Source organism: Trachypithecus francoisi, unplaced genomic scaffold (genome assembly GCF_009764315.1).
Source record: "Trachypithecus francoisi isolate TF-2019V2 unplaced genomic scaffold, Tfra_2.0 Lachesis_group15, whole genome shotgun sequence".
Taxonomy (NCBI): Eukaryota; Metazoa; Chordata; class Mammalia; order Primates; family Cercopithecidae; genus Trachypithecus; species Trachypithecus francoisi.
The window spans coordinates 113,414,443-113,430,390 of record NW_022681460.1 but is presented as its reverse complement, the minus strand read 5'-3'; the positions used below and the strand labels follow the sequence as shown (position 1 = coordinate 113,430,390).

Below are 15,948 nucleotides of genomic sequence, written 5' to 3'. Positions count from 1 at the left end.
AGTTCGAGACCAGCCGGGCCAATTCGGTGAAACTCCGTCTCCACTAAAAATACAAAAATTAGCCAGGCATGGTGGCTACTTTTTGTATATTTAGCAAAGACAGGGTTTCCTCATATTGGCCAGGCTGGTCTCAAACTCCTGACCTCGTGATCTGCCCACCTTGGCCTCCCAAAGTGCTGGGATTACAGGTGTGTGCCACCGCGCCCGGCCATGTGCTGTGTTTTCTAAAATTTTCTAAAGCTGCAGCTTTGGGGGAGATATGCGTTTTTTCAGAGATTAACTTGGTTTGCCCCCAGTTGTTCCACTGGGCTTAGGAGCCATCTTCTATGATCTCATCATTGTCCGATAGATCGTTATTTTGAAATCCTGAAGTTTTCCTTCTGCCAACTGGAAACACAGAAATATGCCGCTAACTAGTTTTATAATAGTATGCTTCAGATCTTCTAAATTAAACAATTTTATCTAAAATTGCTATAACTTTGGAATTTAATAATATTTATTCTAAAAAAAAATCCCATTTACAATACATGTTATAGGCTCCTGCAAGGGATAATCTACCCAAAAAAATAGGCAAAACTGGGGTTGGTGCTGGGGCTGGACTAAGCCCTAAAGCTGCCACAGCCTTCACATAGCTGCCGGTGTACGGAGGAGCCTGCTAGCAACAAGGGAGCTGCAGACCAGCGCTGCACCGGGCCGCAAGGGCACGTGTGTGTGGGGGGCAGTTCCTAAGGAAGAGGCCACGTAGCCACTTTCACCTGAAGGATTAATGCATTAATTACGCAAATGGACGAAGGAGCGCCTTCTATGCAGGTGGTACAGCACGTGCAGGGCTGGAAGGCTGAGGAAGGCTGTGGAAGGCTGTGTCAGCATCAAGGAAAGTGAGCCTGATGTGATAGGTGGCAGAGCGCTGAGGGCCACATCTGGGACTCCATGTTCACCCAAAGAGCAGCGCGGGGCAGGTGAGGCAGAAGCAGGGAGTGACTCCATCTGTGATGCCAGGACAGGCCAGGCCTGGCTGCCGAGTGGAGTACAGTAGAGGAGGCCTGTGAGGGCACAGCTGCAGCAGTAGGAAGTTGTACTGGTGTCCAGGAGAGGGGGATGGGAGCCTGGAGGAGGGAAGGGTGATTGGAAGGGCAAGAAGCAGCAGACTCGCTAGAGATTCCGGGAGAGAAACTGGGAGGATCTAGTGACGGGTTACAAGGTAGGGGAAAAGGAGATGTCAACAGTCATCCGTTCTAGAAACCAGGATAAAGGGGGTGCCTTTCATTGAGATGGGAGGTACCCATTTCAGTGAGCAGGAAATATGAGGCAGGGGAGGGGTGGGGGACAATTTCAGTTCAGTCTTGTGCAGTCTGAGATCTCCTTGAAACATCCTAGAGATGTCAGGAAGGCAGCTGGGTCTCTAAGCTTACTGCTCAGCGGGAACTCCGAGGCAGGAGATGTGTGTCTGTAAGCCACTGGGGATGCTCAGACCACAGGAGGAAGAAACAGAGAGGAGCCTTGACCAAGCTCTGTGGAAGGCCATGGTGTTCACAGACTGGAAATGGAGGAAGAGCTGGCAAAGCCATGGAGGCCGGGCAGGGAACTCCCCGCCCCTGCGCTCTCAGGCATGTTTCCCAGAGGACTTCACGGGAATGTGGTACAGACAAGTACCCCAAAACACTCAGGGGGTGACACCGAGAAGCAACTGATGACTGTCATTGCTTGGGTGGAGTTGTGGTGGCAACAGGGAGCCTGCAGAAGAGTGAGTGGAGGAGGAAACCTCATTTTCCTTTTTTGAGACGGAGTCTCGCTGTCTCCCAGGCTGGAGTGCAGTGGCGCGACCTCGGCTCACTGCAAGCTCCGCCTCCTGTGTTCACACCATTCTCCTGCCTCAGTCTCCTAAGTAGCTGGGACCACAGGCACCCACCACCATGCCCGGCTAATTCTTTGTATTTTCAGTAGAGACGGGGTTTCACCGTGTTAGCCAGGATGGTCTCGATCTCCTGACCTCATGATCCGCCCACCTCAGCCTCCCAAAGTGCTGGGATTACAGGCGTGAGCCACCGCCTCCGGCACTTCATTTTCTTTGTGGAGTAGGAGGTGCACTGGGCACTGAGAGGGCAGTTATGGAAGTCTAAGGAGCTTGGGGAAAGTTTCTGTTGGGGGTGAACTATGTCCCCACAAAGATATGTGGAAGTCCTATCCCCTGGTCCTTGTGACGTGGCCTCCTTTGGAAACCGGGTCTTTGCAGATGTGGGTAAGCTCAGGTGAGGTCATGAGAGCAGGCCCTAGTTACATATGCCTGGTGTCCTTTTAGGAAGACGACAAGAGATGCAGACACACAGAAGGGAAGGCCGGGTGACACCAGAGGCAGGGCTGGAGCAGTGCATCTGCCCGCCAGTGAGCACTAGGGTTGCTGGGAACAGCAGGAGCAGGACAGCAGCTCGGGACAGACTCTCCCCTCACCCTTCAGAGCCAGCGGGCCCTGCTGACACCTGATTTTGGAGTTCTGGCCTCCAGAGCTGCCAGAGTACCTTTCTGTTGTTTAAAGCCACCCAGTTTGTGGAAATGATTAGAGTTCCAAATGGCCACAACGGAGCGTGAAGGAGGGTGCTGACAGAGGAGGATGCCTCAGCATCCACGAACAGCACTGTGGGGCCATTTCTGGTGGTGACCATGAATTGATAGTGGCTTAATGCTGATGAGCCTTAAGGATTCCTAAACATGTCCCCAAGCCACCAAAACAGCTAGGGTGAAAGACCTGCCCACATACTAGAGCTTTCATAATACTGGGATTTGACATCTGTGAAAACTGATGATGGATGTGGTTTTCTTTTTCTTTTTCTTTTTTTTGAGACAGAGTTTCGCTTTTGTTGCCCAGGCTGGAGTGCAATGGTGCGATCTCCGCTCACTGCAACCTCCGCCTCCTGGGTTAAAGAGATTCTCCTGCCTAAGCCTCCCGAGTAGCTGGGATTACAGGCACGCACCACCACGCCCGGCTAATTTTGTATTTTTAGTAGAGATGGGGTTTCTCCACATTGGTCAGGCTGGTCTCAAACTCCCAACCTCAAGTGATCCACCCACCTTGGTTTCACAAAGTGCTGGGAACACAGGCTTGAGTTACTACGCCCGGCCTGATGGATGTTGTTTTCTTCATGAATAAGCTAGAGTAGAGTTCGTTGGAACACACAGACACATGCACACATACACATGCATACACCCTCCGACATACATGCATACAGATGCACACACGCACCCATATGCACACACCCATGTATACACACACATACACAGATGCACACACAGATATGCACGTACACACACCAACACACATACATGCACATAGGGATGCATGCATACACACACACGCACACACATACCTATATGCGTGTACACACTCACAGATGCACACACACGAGAACAACAGCAACACAAACAACATGGGCCCGAAGCTACCACAGTCAGGCTCCTTGCTTCTGAGCACTCACCTGCTCCAGGTAAATATCCACACTGCCTGTTGAGGTTGTGCTGATGTAAGCAACTGCCAAGAATGGATGGACAGGGTGCCAGCTGATGTGTGATGGTGACCCCGCTGCATCTGGGGCTTCTATCTGGTGGTCAAAATAGAGGGCCATGACGGAACTCAGGCCTGCTCAGCGCTGAAACCTGCAGGGAAAAAAAAATGACCAAGTCCAATCAGTTTTAAATAAAACAAACAAAATGACTGTACATGGAATGACAAAAGGGAAGCATCCCAAAGCACCAGTGGAAGACCATTGGCAACCTGAAAATGCCTTGCGGGCTGAGCAGACAACCTGATGCGAGGAGATCTCCAACAGGGAGAAATGCAGGAGAGAAGCAGTTAGACCCGGAGTCACCCAGGCTGTGTCACAGAAATGAATACAACTCATGGCCATCCAAGAAGGAAAGAAAGAAAAGCCCTGCAGCCTAGACTACACATGCAATCCTCAGTAACTTCCATTCCAGTCACAGTAAGGACAAGTTCTATTTCTGTAGTTGCCTTTTTTTTCCTTTTTAGACCAAGTCTCGCTCTGTTACCCAGGCTGGAGTGCAGTGGTGTGATCACGGCTCACTGCAGCCTCAAAATCCTGAGCTCAAGTGATCCTCCCACCTCAGCCTCTCAAGTAGCTGCGACTACAGACATGCACTACCATGGCCAGCTAATTTTAAAATAATTTTTGTAGACACAAAGTTTTACTATGTTGCCCAGGTTGGTCTTGAACTCCTGAGCTCAGGTAATCCTCCTACCTTGGCCTCCTAAAGTGCTGGGATTACAGCCGTGAGCCACCGCTGCCTTTTAAACAACATTTTCAAACAAAACAAAAGCAAACTGCTCCAGAAGAGAGTAGTGGTACAGAAAAAACCCGTACTTAATTTCCAATAAAGCAGAAAATCAAAGACTGTCTTCTACCTCTGACTCACAGGTGGTAGAAGACAGAAGGCTTCCTCCATTAGAGAGTCAAGAACACACAGCCGCAGCAGCTGTGAGAAGTCGAGCTTGATCAGTTAGGTGAACTTAATCTCTCTCATTCTTCCTTTCAGATCTGGAAAAGATATACATATTGTCCCTTTTCAGGAGGGTTAGGGTGATACATGAAGTGACAGTCTGGTTACTGTCACTTTTTTACACCTCCGTCAATTTGGGGACGTTAACTGGCAGAGAAGAGCATATTTGTAGACGTGTTTGCCACCATTTAAAATTATTCAGGACGGGTGTGGCAGCTCATGCCTGTAATCCTAGCAATTTGGAGGCCGAGGCGGGCAGATTGCCTGAGCTCAGGAGTTCGAGACCAGCCTGAGCAAAATGGCGAACGTGCACCGCTGCCCCCGCCGCCGTCTACTAAAAATACGAAAAATTAGCCAGTTGTGGTGGTGCACGCCTGTAATCCCAGCTACTCTGGAGGCTGAGACAGAAGAATCGCTTGAACCTGGGAAGCAGAGATTACAGCGAGCTGAGATCATCCCACTGCACTCCAGCCTGGCAACAGAACAAGACTCTGTCTCAAAAAAAAAAAAAAAAAAAAAAAAAAGAAACCCAAACAACAAACAAACACACACTCCAGATCAAAACCTGGGCAATTTAAAACAGCAAAAGAAACCTTCAAATTAAAAAATATGTATTTTGTTTAGAGACAGGGCCCTCAGGCTGGAGAGCAGTGGTGTGATCATGGCTCACTGTAGCCTTGAGCTCCTGGGCTCAAGTGATCCTCCTGCCTCAGTCTCCCAAGTAGCTGGAATTACCTTTTAAAATGAGTTTTGGCCGGGCATGGTGGCTCACACCTGTAATGCCAGCATTTTGGGAGGCCGAGGTGGGTGGATCACGAGGTCAGAAAATCGAGACCATCCTGGACAACATGGTGAAACCTCGTCTCTACTAAAAAATACAAAAATTAGCTGGGTGTGGTGGTGCCTGCCTACAATCCCACCTACTCAGGAGGCTGAGGCACGAGAATCGCTTGAATCCAGAAGGTAGAGGTTGCAGTGAGCCAAGATCTCACCACTGCACTTCAGCCTGGGCAACAGAACGAAATTCTGTTTCAAAAAAAAAAAAAAAAGTTTTAACATTTTGCATCCAGCCACGTTTACAAATCCTGGGCTATGGGAAATTAGTATCTAACAAGTTTACTCTGTGAAAATATTTCTCTGAAAAATGAGTGATACATTAGCACAACACTTTGTACTAACGATGAAGCCAAACGGTCCTAATTACTTTCTTTCCTGCCTGGGGTTTTTCAAGGTCCCCCCACTCCCTCCCCGGCTTTGGGTAAGGGAGCTCTCTCAGGGCTTGATGGCTTTGCCTTTTTCCTGTGCTTCTTGCCCAGTGTCCCCACACAACGCTGCGCTTCTCCGTGGCTGCATTTAGACTTTACTGTAAATGTGAGTTTCGCTGCTCACACACTGCCCCCCGTATTATCTTTCCCAGAGAGCAGCAGGCACCCAGTATTCCCAGCTTCTTTTTTTTTTTTTTTTTTGAGACGGAGTCTCGCTCTGTCGCCCGGGCTGGAGTGCAGTGGCCGGATCTCAGCTCACTGCAAGCTCCGCCTCCCGGGTTCCCGCCATTCTCCTGCCTCAGCCTCCCGAGTAGCTGGGACTACAGGCGCCGCCACCTCGCCCGGCTAGTTTTTTTTTTTTTTGTATTTTTAGTAGAGACGGGGTTTCGCCGTGTTAGCCAGGATGGTCTCGATCTCCTGACCTTGTGATCCGCCCGTCTCGGCCTCCCAAAGTGCTGGGATTACAGGCTTGAGCCACCGCGCCCGGCCCCCTCCCAGCTTCTTAGAACAGTGCCTTGCACAGAACGGGCCCTGGGCGGATGAAGCTGTGTATTAGCAAGGACAGAGATTCTTCCTGTTGTGTTATTAATATAAAAAACAGGTTGCAAGCCTGACTGAATGAGTTCCATTTTTACACAGTGCATTAATACAATTGTTCATAGTTCCTTTCACCTGCATTTTAACAAGTTCCCAAAATGAGTATTATCAGTATAATTTAAAAAGTTGACACAAGGAAGAGAGATGCCTACCAATAAAATAGTGACGTACTTGATGACAATCTGCAATAGCGTTAGCTCGGAAACAAGTACCCTTCCTTTCCTTGGAACAAAGTCCCAGTCTCCGGAACATACAACTGGGAGATATATCAACTTTGGGGAACCAGAGAAAAACTGTATTTATTCTAACCGATGTACTCCTCTCACTTTTAGGCGTCCAGCGTCTCCAGAGCCTCTACAAGTGCCTCCATTAAACCAGCTTTTGGGAAAGAAAATGGGCTGTTAAGCCCATTCGACTAAGCGGCACGGGGTCACAGGGCTTTGAGCAGCCTTCCTCCTCTGTGACGCCGAGTAGGGAACTCCCGGACGGGGCTCCACGGTGGACTCTCAGGGGCAGGCACCCGGGACCACCCTGCAAAGCCTCGCTCTTCAGGCCACAATCCAGAGCCTCCGGTCTGCGCAGGGTCCTCGTTGCATCCAGCGGACGCTACTGAGAAGCCATACGCTGGCGGTTTGATGCAACGCGACCCTCAGGGCCGACCCAGCGTGTGGCCAAGCATAGAATGTTTTTGTTTTGCTCCTGTCGTTAGTCCCGCTTCACCTGGGGTATGTGATGGCGCCGTCCACCTCCCCACCCCGCCCATTCCAAAGGGACTCTCCCAGCGACCGGAATCAGCCGCGATTCCAGGCCGTGCGGGGGCGACCTGGACCCCGCGCCAATCCCGCCCCAGCCTCGATGAGACCCGCGAGGGGCCGCGGGGACTCGGCGGCGACGGGATCGTGGGAGGAGACAGGAGGGTCCCGACGCCCGCCACCGGTCAGATCCTCGGTCCCAAACCCCCGCCTGGCTCCTAAGGACCTGGGTCGGCCGCCCTAGCCCTTAAGGCCACTCACCTCTGCCAGGCCGCTGAGCCGCCGCACGTTGCCGGGACAACGGCGCGCCAGGAACGCGGAAATAGCCGAAGGTGAGCGGGGCGGCCCCGAGGACGCCCGAAGCGCCCCGAGCGGCCGGAAAGAGCCGAAGGCGATCGGGCACGCACGTGCGGCTCCGAGGTCTGAGAGCCGGGGGCCGGGTTATTCCGTTCTGCAAGAGAGAAGCCGGACGAGCTGTTTTTAGGAGAGACGGCGGCGCAGGGCCGGCGTCCGGGTGCCCTTCGTATTGAGGGCGCGCTGTTACAGCCCCAGTCGACCGCGGCACCCTCCCCTCCTGGGCGTGTTCCCCTCCCGTGCATTCCGAGGCGGGGCCTTTCCAGCGCCGGGCGATCTCAGCCCAGGCCTTCGTTGGGCTCCGCTTTTCTAGTCTGGGAGTGGAGGGCGTGGGTCAGGCGTTTCTGGAAAAGTCGATGCGCTCGGCAGTGTCCTGAGCCGTTGGGTGACTGAGGGCCTGTGTCCACTGCCGGGCCCCGCACTCCACAGAACGGAGCAAGGCAGGGAGCGCCCCCCAGAAAGCAGCTGGCGGCCGGGCGCGGGGCTCGCGCCTGGGCTTCCAGCGCTTCGGAGGCCGGGGCGGGCGGATCGTTGGAGCCCAGGAGTTAGAGACCAGCCTGGGCAACATGGCGAGATTCTGTCTCTAAAAAATTACAAAAATTAGCCGGGTGCGGTGGCGCCTGTAGTCTCAGCTACAGGAGGCTGAGAGAGAAGGATCGCCTGAGCCCCGGGAGGCGGAGGCTGCAGCGAGCCGAGATCGGGCCATTGCACTCCAGCCTGGGCGACAGAGCGAGTCAAAAAAAAAAATTAATAAAAGAAAAAGAAACACCGGAATTTGAGCCGGGCGCGGTGGCTCACGCCTGCAATCCCAGCACTTTGGGAGGCTGAGACGGGCGGATCACTTGAGGTCAGGAGTTCGAGACTAGATTGGCCAACATGGTGAAACCCCGTGTGCACAAAAAAACACACAAATTAGCGAGTATGGTGGCGCGCGCCTGTCATCCCAGCTACTCGAGAGGCTGAGGCAGGAGAATCGCTTGAACCTGGGAGGCAGAGGTTGCAGTGAGCCGAAATCGCGCCACTGCACTCCAGCCTGGGCGACAGTGCGAGACTCTGCCTCAAAAACAACAACAACAAAAAAGAAACACTAGAATTTTAAAAACACCCCTCTGCTTTGTTGCTATGAAGAAGAAAATGACCAAGTGCCCAGCGCCGCTCGGCCACGCTAACGTAGCGCAGAAGCACACACCCCACTCAGGAAAGGGTGCGCGAAACTGCCTCGGACGCGCTTCCACACTTCTCCTCAGAACTCAGGTTCGCGCCCGATTCCACACTCCGAGCTACCACGGCGTTTTCTTCTCATGCATCCGTCAACACGGCTGCGGCCAATCACAGCACGGGCCTTGGCCTATTGGCTGCCTGTTCACCAATCCGAAGAGACGCATAGTCCGCAAGGTCGCGAGACTGGCGTCACAACAGTACTCGCGCCGTGGGCTCGGCCCCTACGCCCACCGGGCGAGCGCGCCCGCCCAGACCTAGCCAATGGGAGCGCCGTTTTGCAGAGACGCGCCCTAAGAAACCTTGGGCGTGCTCGCCCCCGCGCTCGTCGCCTCGCCCCGCGCGCCCGCGCGCCCCGGCCCCGCCCCCGCGCGCCGTCCGTGCGGCCCCCACCGGCCGCCGTAGCCGGAACTGCTGCTGAGCGCGGCGGGCCGGCTTTGCTAGGCTGAGCTGCGGCAATATCAGCGCCCGCAGCCCCCTCAACCGCGCGCCGGCCCGCGGAAGGGACTTGCCGGGGCTAGCGCCGCTCGGCCAGTCGCTCCCAAGGCGGACGACCAGTCAGGCGTCGCCGCCTCACTGCAGCCGGCGCTCGGGGGCCGGGGCTGCCCGGCCCGGCTGGTTCTGCGGGCACCCGGGGAGGCCCCGGGAAGCCAGGCTGCCGCCCGGCGTTGATGAAAAAGGTGACCAAAGCTGGGCGCTGGGGCTGTCATGGCGAGGCCCGGCCAGGGGGTCCTGTCGGGCGGCGCAGGAGAGCGCGGGGGAGGCGTCGCTTCCGCAGCGCGCGGTACAGCCAGAACCGGCCTCAGGGCGAGGAGGCTTCTGCGTCCCCATCCCGAGACGCGCGCCGGTGCGGAGCGGGACGGGGCTCGAGGAGACTGCGCCTCCGAGAACGGTCCAGTCTTGTTGGAGGTTCTCGCGAAAAGGAGGCCATCCCCGTGCTTGTTGGCCCTTAGGGTAAAATCTGGACGGTGTCGGTCTTTTCAGCGGCGAAAAGCGCGTCCCCGTGCTCGGTCGGCGTCTTGGGAGTGGAGCCCGGCGAGCGGGCGAGTTCACTCCGGTGGCCGAGTTGGTTTTGCTTGGGTCCCGCGTGGCCTGCGGGCGGACGGGTCCCTGGGCATTGGGGTTCTCTATAGCCCGAGAAGAGGTCTTTGGGGGTTTGGGTGTCTTGAGTAGAAAGGGGTGGGATGAGGAGGAAGAGTGGGAAGTCCTCAGCCACGAAGTCCCTTCAGTTGGGGTGTTTGTCGTGGGTGGTTTTGTTCTTTGGCAGAGTTTTTAAAAACTAGCGTGAACTCAAGTGATAGGCTAGACCAATTCCAACAGGAGAAAACGGCCACGGATCCTTGCGTGATCTGCACCTCGGGGTGGGGGCATCATTGCGACTTTGAAGCCATTTCCCCATCTCTGGGAAAGAGAGGTCCTCGCCCGCGTCCCTGTATTTCGTGGTTAGTGTTGGTGCCTCGATCGTGTGTTCCTTTGAAGTGGAAATGCCCCCGTTCTCAACAGCTGTGTTGAACGCAGGGTCAGTATCTGCTGAGGAATCTGATCTTCAGCCTTTTTGCTTCCTCACACGTGTCCGTCCCGGACTGTTTCTGGGCTGAAGCTGTTGGTGTGTACCTGATTCTCTGAGTTTACTTTTGAATGGCTCCGCTTTCTGGGCTGCAGCATTTTTAGTCACTGCATTTTGTTGTTGACATTTTACAGGGCAGTGGGTAGCAAAGTTAATGTAATAATTTTATTAATTGCTGCCAAGAGTTTTCACACCGATGTCTTCTACCGCTTCTTGCACTTGGACCCGGACATACCTGGGCTGTCACTTTCCCGGGTGGTTCCAACCTGTTCCATGCAACAGGCTCCTTTGTTGCAAAAGCATTTTTAACTGGTAAATCCTCGCAGCAGCTCACATCTCCTACCCTGGGAAGAAGATTCCCAGAGACCCGAGCTGATTATTCTTTACGTGTGTTTTAAAATAAGCAGGCGGGCCGGCGGCATTGGGCCACCATGGAGTTCCCCGTGCGGGCAGGCGAGCCCGCGCTTCTCCCGTCCCAGGGTGGATCCGGCCTCCTCCGCCCTCCTCTAGGGCCAACCCTGGGGACCAGCGCGCGGGGCAGGTGCGCGGGGCCTGGGAGCCCCGCGCCTTTCGGGGGGCGGGGAGGGGGTGGGACGAGGGGCTGGGGCTGGGGCTGCGGTCCGGCCGGCCGAGGCGGCGCAGGGAGCGAGGCCGGCGCTTAGGGCCAGGCCATGAGCCGCGGCCCCGCCGGGTAGGTGGCTGCGGGCGGCGCGGCGGCCCGGACCGGCAGCCGTGCCCGGACTCGCGCCCGCTCCGGGGGTCCCATAGCCCCAGGGGCCGGGGCCGGGGCCAGGCAGGGTCCGCCGAGCTGTCGCGCCCTCCCGCCGCCGGCCTGGGCGTCTGGACGCGGGCCTCGGCCAGGGGGCCTCCGGGGAGGCCCAGCAGGGTCCCGGGCCGGTGGGCAGAGCCGGGGGCGGCGGCGTGGGGGCGGCAGGGGCCGCGGCGGGCTCGGGCGGGCTCGGGCGGGCCGGGCCGAGCCGCCGAGAGGGGATTTGGAACAAACAACGGCGGCCATGTTGAGAGCGCGTCGGGGCCGCTAAACTTCCCGGCCTGCGCCCGCCTCACCGGCCGCCTCCCCTCTCCCGGCCGCAGGATGACAGTGAAGTTGGGCGACGGCGGCAGCGGGGAGGACGGGCTCAAGAAGCTGGGCAAGCGGGCGGCCGATGAGGAGTCCCTGGAAGGAGAAGGGGCCGGCGGCGCAGACGCGGCCGAGGAGAGCAGCGGCACAAAGAGGGACGAGAAGACCCCCCGGGCCGGCGCCGACGGCGCCCCCGCGCCCCCCGGCGCGCCGCAAGCGTCTTCCCCGCCGCAAGGCAGCCCCCAGGACCAGCACCACTTCCTCCGGTCCAGCGTGCGGCCGCAGAGCAAGAGGCCCAGGAAGGACCCTCCGAGCGCCCTGGGGAGCAGCAACGCCGGTGGCTCGGGGCCCCGCGGAAAAGGTAGGGCGACCCGTCACCTTGGGAGGCCCCAGCCCCTCTCCGGGATGTGCCGCGGGGGAGAGGAACCCATCACCCCAGCCGGGCTCCACCCTAGCTCACCCATCCCGCGGCCTGCACTGAGGCCCTCACTTTGGGTGGCACTTATCGGGCATGTGTCCCCTCTCTCCTTCGAAGAGGCTGCGACTTTCTATATTTAAACTCTTTGAAGAGGCAGTGAATATCCTTTCTTGGGGGGAGTGAAGATGTCCCTTAAAGCTGTTTCCTTCCCAAAGGATCACTGCTGGTTTTCTCTGGTTGTCTGTTTCAAACAGCGGACAATATTTGGGAAAGGGGAAGAGAAAAAAGTACCTGCTGTGTCTCTTTCCCAGACATCAGGCGGTGGAAATGCACCAAAGGAGCAGGCTTTTGAAGCTCATTGGGGGAAGATGGGTAAGAAGCGGAGAAAGGATCATTGGGGTCTGACTTGGACTCACTGTCCCCTCCTTCAAGAACTGCTGGCTTGAGAGTAGGAAGGGCATAGAGATGGGGCCCTTTGAGTTGCAACTGGGGTTGACTTCTCTGCCAAAGAAAGGAAAGAGCGGTGAAAACGATTGACGTGAACAAGCAACAGTTTGTAGTGTTCGCCCTTGTATTCTGAGGTGATGGCGAATGTTGCTACTTAGCTGGGGTCTCTACCAAGATAATAAGAAAACGACATGTTAGTTTTGTTCTCCATGTGCCAGTACTTCATTGTTGTCTGCTTTTGTTTCTATTTCAGCCTTGTGCTTTTCCTTACACAGGTGAATGGCTCTTTGATTCCTTTTGTTTCCGACCACATGTGCAGCACTTTGTATAAATAGCAAATATAACATCAACTTCCAGTGAGTTTCACATGAAAAAAAATCTTTCACTTCCTTCCTTGGGAAATGTTCATTTAAATTCCGTGAATGGTCCTGGTAGTTTTGGAAAGGAAATATATTAGGAACTAATGGAGAACCTCCTTTGGAGATGTGAGCCAAGTGTGTTCCATTGAGCCCACTTCTCCTGCCTCATTCTCAACCAAAGAAGGCTGGCCTCTGGAATCATGGCCTTACACATTGGTAAAGAATTCTGAAACAAGTATACTTATTTAAAGATGTAAATATAAGGTAACTTAGCATGTTTCAGAATTTAAAACTTGCCTCATATAAATTCATTTAGGTGTGAAAGTTGCTGATCAGTTTGGCAGACATGAGTGGCTTTGCTTGTTACTAGTTTTTTATTGCTAGTTACAAGTATGTCTAAGCTCATGTAAGCTCCATGGTTCCTTCAAAGGTTTGTTGTTCATGGTTCAGAAGCCCTGGACCTCGAGTCCAGCCGGCATTCGTCCCCCATGCCCCTGGTCTCCAGCCTTGCTCTGCCCCTTCACCCTCTTGGAGATGCTTCTCTGTCGGGTGTGCTCACCTGTGAGACAAGGAACGAGAGCAGCTGCTTCAGCTCCTTGAAGGGCAGCTGCTAAAATGAAATGGCGCGTTGGTGTGAAAGCACTCTCAGATGTGTCCATGGCTACGTGTATGAATAAGTGAAGTCCTGCTAAGACGTTAGTGATCAGGTAGAGTTTTGGCAGTTGGGATGAGGGGAGGCTTGCTTTTGTTTGTATGGTTGAGAGTGGCTTGCCAAAGTGCAGAAGGTTTCCTGAGCTTGGCTCACGCTCAGGTCGCTGGCACTTCTTTCTCTGCTTCTTGTCCTGTTGTGTGGCTTGGAGAAGCGTGGGACTTTTCATTATGTTTTAATATTAATAAAATGCAAATTTATTAGAATTTGTTCTCCTCATGACATATCCATTATCCCACTTTAGCAAGCAAATGTATCTCTTTTTTTTTTTTTTTGAGATGGAGTCTCGCTCTGTGGCCCAGGCTGGGGTACAGAGACGTGATCTCAGCTCACTGCAAGCTCTGCCTCCTGGGTTCATAACATTCTCCTGCCTCAGCTTCGCAAGTAGCTGGGACTACAGGCGCCCACCACCATGCCTGGCCAATTTTTTTTTTTTTTTTTTTTTGTATTTTTAGTTGAGACGGGGTTTCACTGTGTTAGCCAGGATGATCTTGATCTCCTGACCTCGTAATCCACCTGCCTGGGCCTCCCAAAGTGCTGGGATTACAGGCATGAGCCACTGCACCTGGCCACAAGCAAATATATCTTTTTTTTTTTTTTGAGACAGAGTCTCACTCTGTCGCCCAGGCTGGAGTGCAGTGGCCGGATCTCAGCTCACTGCAAGCTCCGCCTCCTGAGTTTATGCCATTCTCCTGCCTCAGCCTCCCGAGTAGCTGGGACTACAGGCGCCCGCCACCTCGCCTGGCTAGTTTTTTGTATTTTTTAGTAGAGATGGGGTTTCACCGTGTTAGCCAGGATGGTCTTGATCTCCTGACCTCGTGATCTGCCGGTCTCGGTCTCCCAAAGTGCTGGGATTACGAGCTTGAGCCACCACGCCCGGCCGCAAATATATCTTTAAGCAAATAGTAAACTAAGCTGTAATGGTGGCTTTTAGGAGAGGAGTAGGAAGTGGGTCTCCTTTGCATCTCAGAACTTCTTGGCCACTGTCTGCCTCAGAGCTTCCTAGGAAGGAAGGCTGCCTGTCCGCTGCTCTCTGCTTTCAGGTTCCTCGGTGCCTTGGGAGGCACTTCACTGTGCCCAGAACAGCCTCTGACACCAGTCTTTGGAGAGACCTCTGCTCAGTCGTCACTTACATTACCCGTCAGAAAAGAAGGCCGGGTGGTGGCAGTTGCCACGCAACACTCTTTAGCTCACCTTCAGAACAATGCTCAGGGGAGAATCCTCTTACATTCTGGAGAAATCTGCATCTGGAGTGGTGAGCATCTGTCAGTGAGGAAACGATCAATACTTCATTTTTCAATTTTTCACTTGGAAAAGATGTAACTTCGATCATGCCTAAGGAATACATAGCTCAATCACTGGCAGTTCCTTTGGTTGATTACTTACTATGCTTGCCAATTTCAGTCTCAGTGGGCCGGAGACTCTCACAGTGAATCTGGAAGAAAGGACTTGTGGAGTAAAGGAAAGTCTCCTTGTTTGACTTTTGTGCATCCAAGTGTGTTTTCTGTCTCTGTAAGAAGAGACTGTTTACTGACTCTAATGAAAAATGCTTTTTTTTCTAGTACAATTTCAAATTTAAATTTTTTTGCATTGATAAAGGGTTGGTAGCTGTGATTTAGTGCCTGTGTGCCAGGCATCTTGCATCTATGTAATTTTGCTTTTAAATGAGTGCAGAACCTGAAGTAGATTGTTTAAGTCACATGCTCAACCTAAACAGAAGGTAAGCTGCAGGCCAGAAATCCCAAAACAGACATTCCTGCAGCTCTGCTACAGCACCCACGTGACCCTGGGACGCACGGGAGACTTTGGCTTAGAGCCGCAGAAACCGTTGGAAAGACGTTGGTCACAAGGCAGGGTCCTGATACCTTTCCCTGTTTGGCCAGTTCATGGTCCGGCCAGCCCTGGGCAAACTAGTCCATCTTTTGAATAAAATAAATACCTGTCTCTGAATCGCTTCAACCCGGGAGGCGGAGGTTGCAGTGAGTCGAGATTGCGCTGTTGCACTCCAGCCGGGGCAACAAGGGCGAGACTCTGTCTCTAAATAAATAAATAAATAAATAAATAAATATAAACACCTGCCTTAAGCCATAAGGTGTTTAACAGGCACCTGGTGTTTCTGCCATGAAAAATGCATGCAGCTTCAAGATTACAGAACTGTAGGAGGAGGCTGTACAGGCTGGCGGGGTAAGGGGCCTACCTGTGGGGTGAGTAGAAGTCCAGGAATGCTGGTGCTCTGTTGGGGCAGATGGGATGAGAGAACACTGGGGGTGGGGACAGAGAGCCTCTGCTTATTTTGGTCCCCCTCACTCACTCCGAAGAACTTCAGTTCCATCATGGATGGGGAAATGCACCATGTCCAAAATAGGGTAGTATAGTCTGAAGTGACAGTCGTTTGTGTGTAGGAATCGGTAAACAACTGTGCACAATTTACTCTTTATATTTTGTATAATCTGTGTACTGATTGTAGTTTCTAGATGTTTCAAAAAGATGTCTTACAAAAGATTATACTTGTAGTCCCAGCTGCTCAGGAGGCTAAGGTGGGAGGATCACTTGAGGCTGCTAGTTGGAGGCTGCAGTGAGCTGTGGACATTGCACTCCAGCCTGGGTGACACAGCAAGACCCTGTTTCAAAAACAAAACTAAACTAAAAAACATAAAGTAGGTAAGGCAACATTT

At 53.7% G+C, this 15,948-nt stretch overlaps 2 protein-coding genes across 18 annotated transcripts in view; one reads left to right on the top strand and one right to left on the bottom strand.

The window, feature by feature from the left end:
• Nucleotides 1–8,766, bottom strand: part of IFT140 (intraflagellar transport 140) — a 107,268-nt gene extending 98,502 nt beyond the window's left edge. For 3 of the 7 annotated variants that reach the window (XM_033236259.1, XM_033236257.1, XM_033236253.1), the window contains exons 1-2: nucleotides 7,385–8,003; nucleotides 3,471–3,648 (exon numbers count right to left, since the gene is read on the bottom strand). In XM_033236259.1, coding sequence (XP_033092150.1) covers nucleotides 3,471–3,617 — 147 coding nt within the window. In that variant the 5' untranslated portion in view covers nucleotides 3,618–3,648; nucleotides 7,385–8,003. Of the gene's footprint in view, nucleotides 1–3,470; nucleotides 3,649–6,542; nucleotides 7,124–7,384; nucleotides 8,005–8,666 lie in introns of those variants that run through there. The other 4 variants (XM_033236256.1, XM_033236258.1, XM_033236254.1 and 1 more) reach the window with 3 other exon arrangements.
• Nucleotides 8,767–9,075: 309 nt separating this feature from the next.
• The window catches only part of CRAMP1 (cramped chromatin regulator homolog 1), a 65,433-nt gene continuing 58,560 nt past the window's right edge, over nucleotides 9,076–15,948 (top strand). For 2 of the 11 annotated variants that reach the window (XM_033236247.1, XM_033236246.1), the window contains exons 1-2: nucleotides 9,076–9,375; nucleotides 11,355–11,701. In XM_033236247.1, the coding sequence (XP_033092138.1) occupies nucleotides 11,356–11,701 (346 nt within the window). In that variant the 5' untranslated portion in view covers nucleotides 9,076–9,375; nucleotide 11,355. Of the gene's footprint in view, nucleotides 9,376–10,641; nucleotides 10,804–10,848; nucleotides 10,954–11,354; nucleotides 11,702–12,458; nucleotides 12,562–14,316; nucleotides 14,529–15,948 lie in introns of those variants that run through there. The other 9 variants (XM_033236248.1, XM_033236241.1, XM_033236251.1 and 6 more) reach the window with 8 other exon arrangements.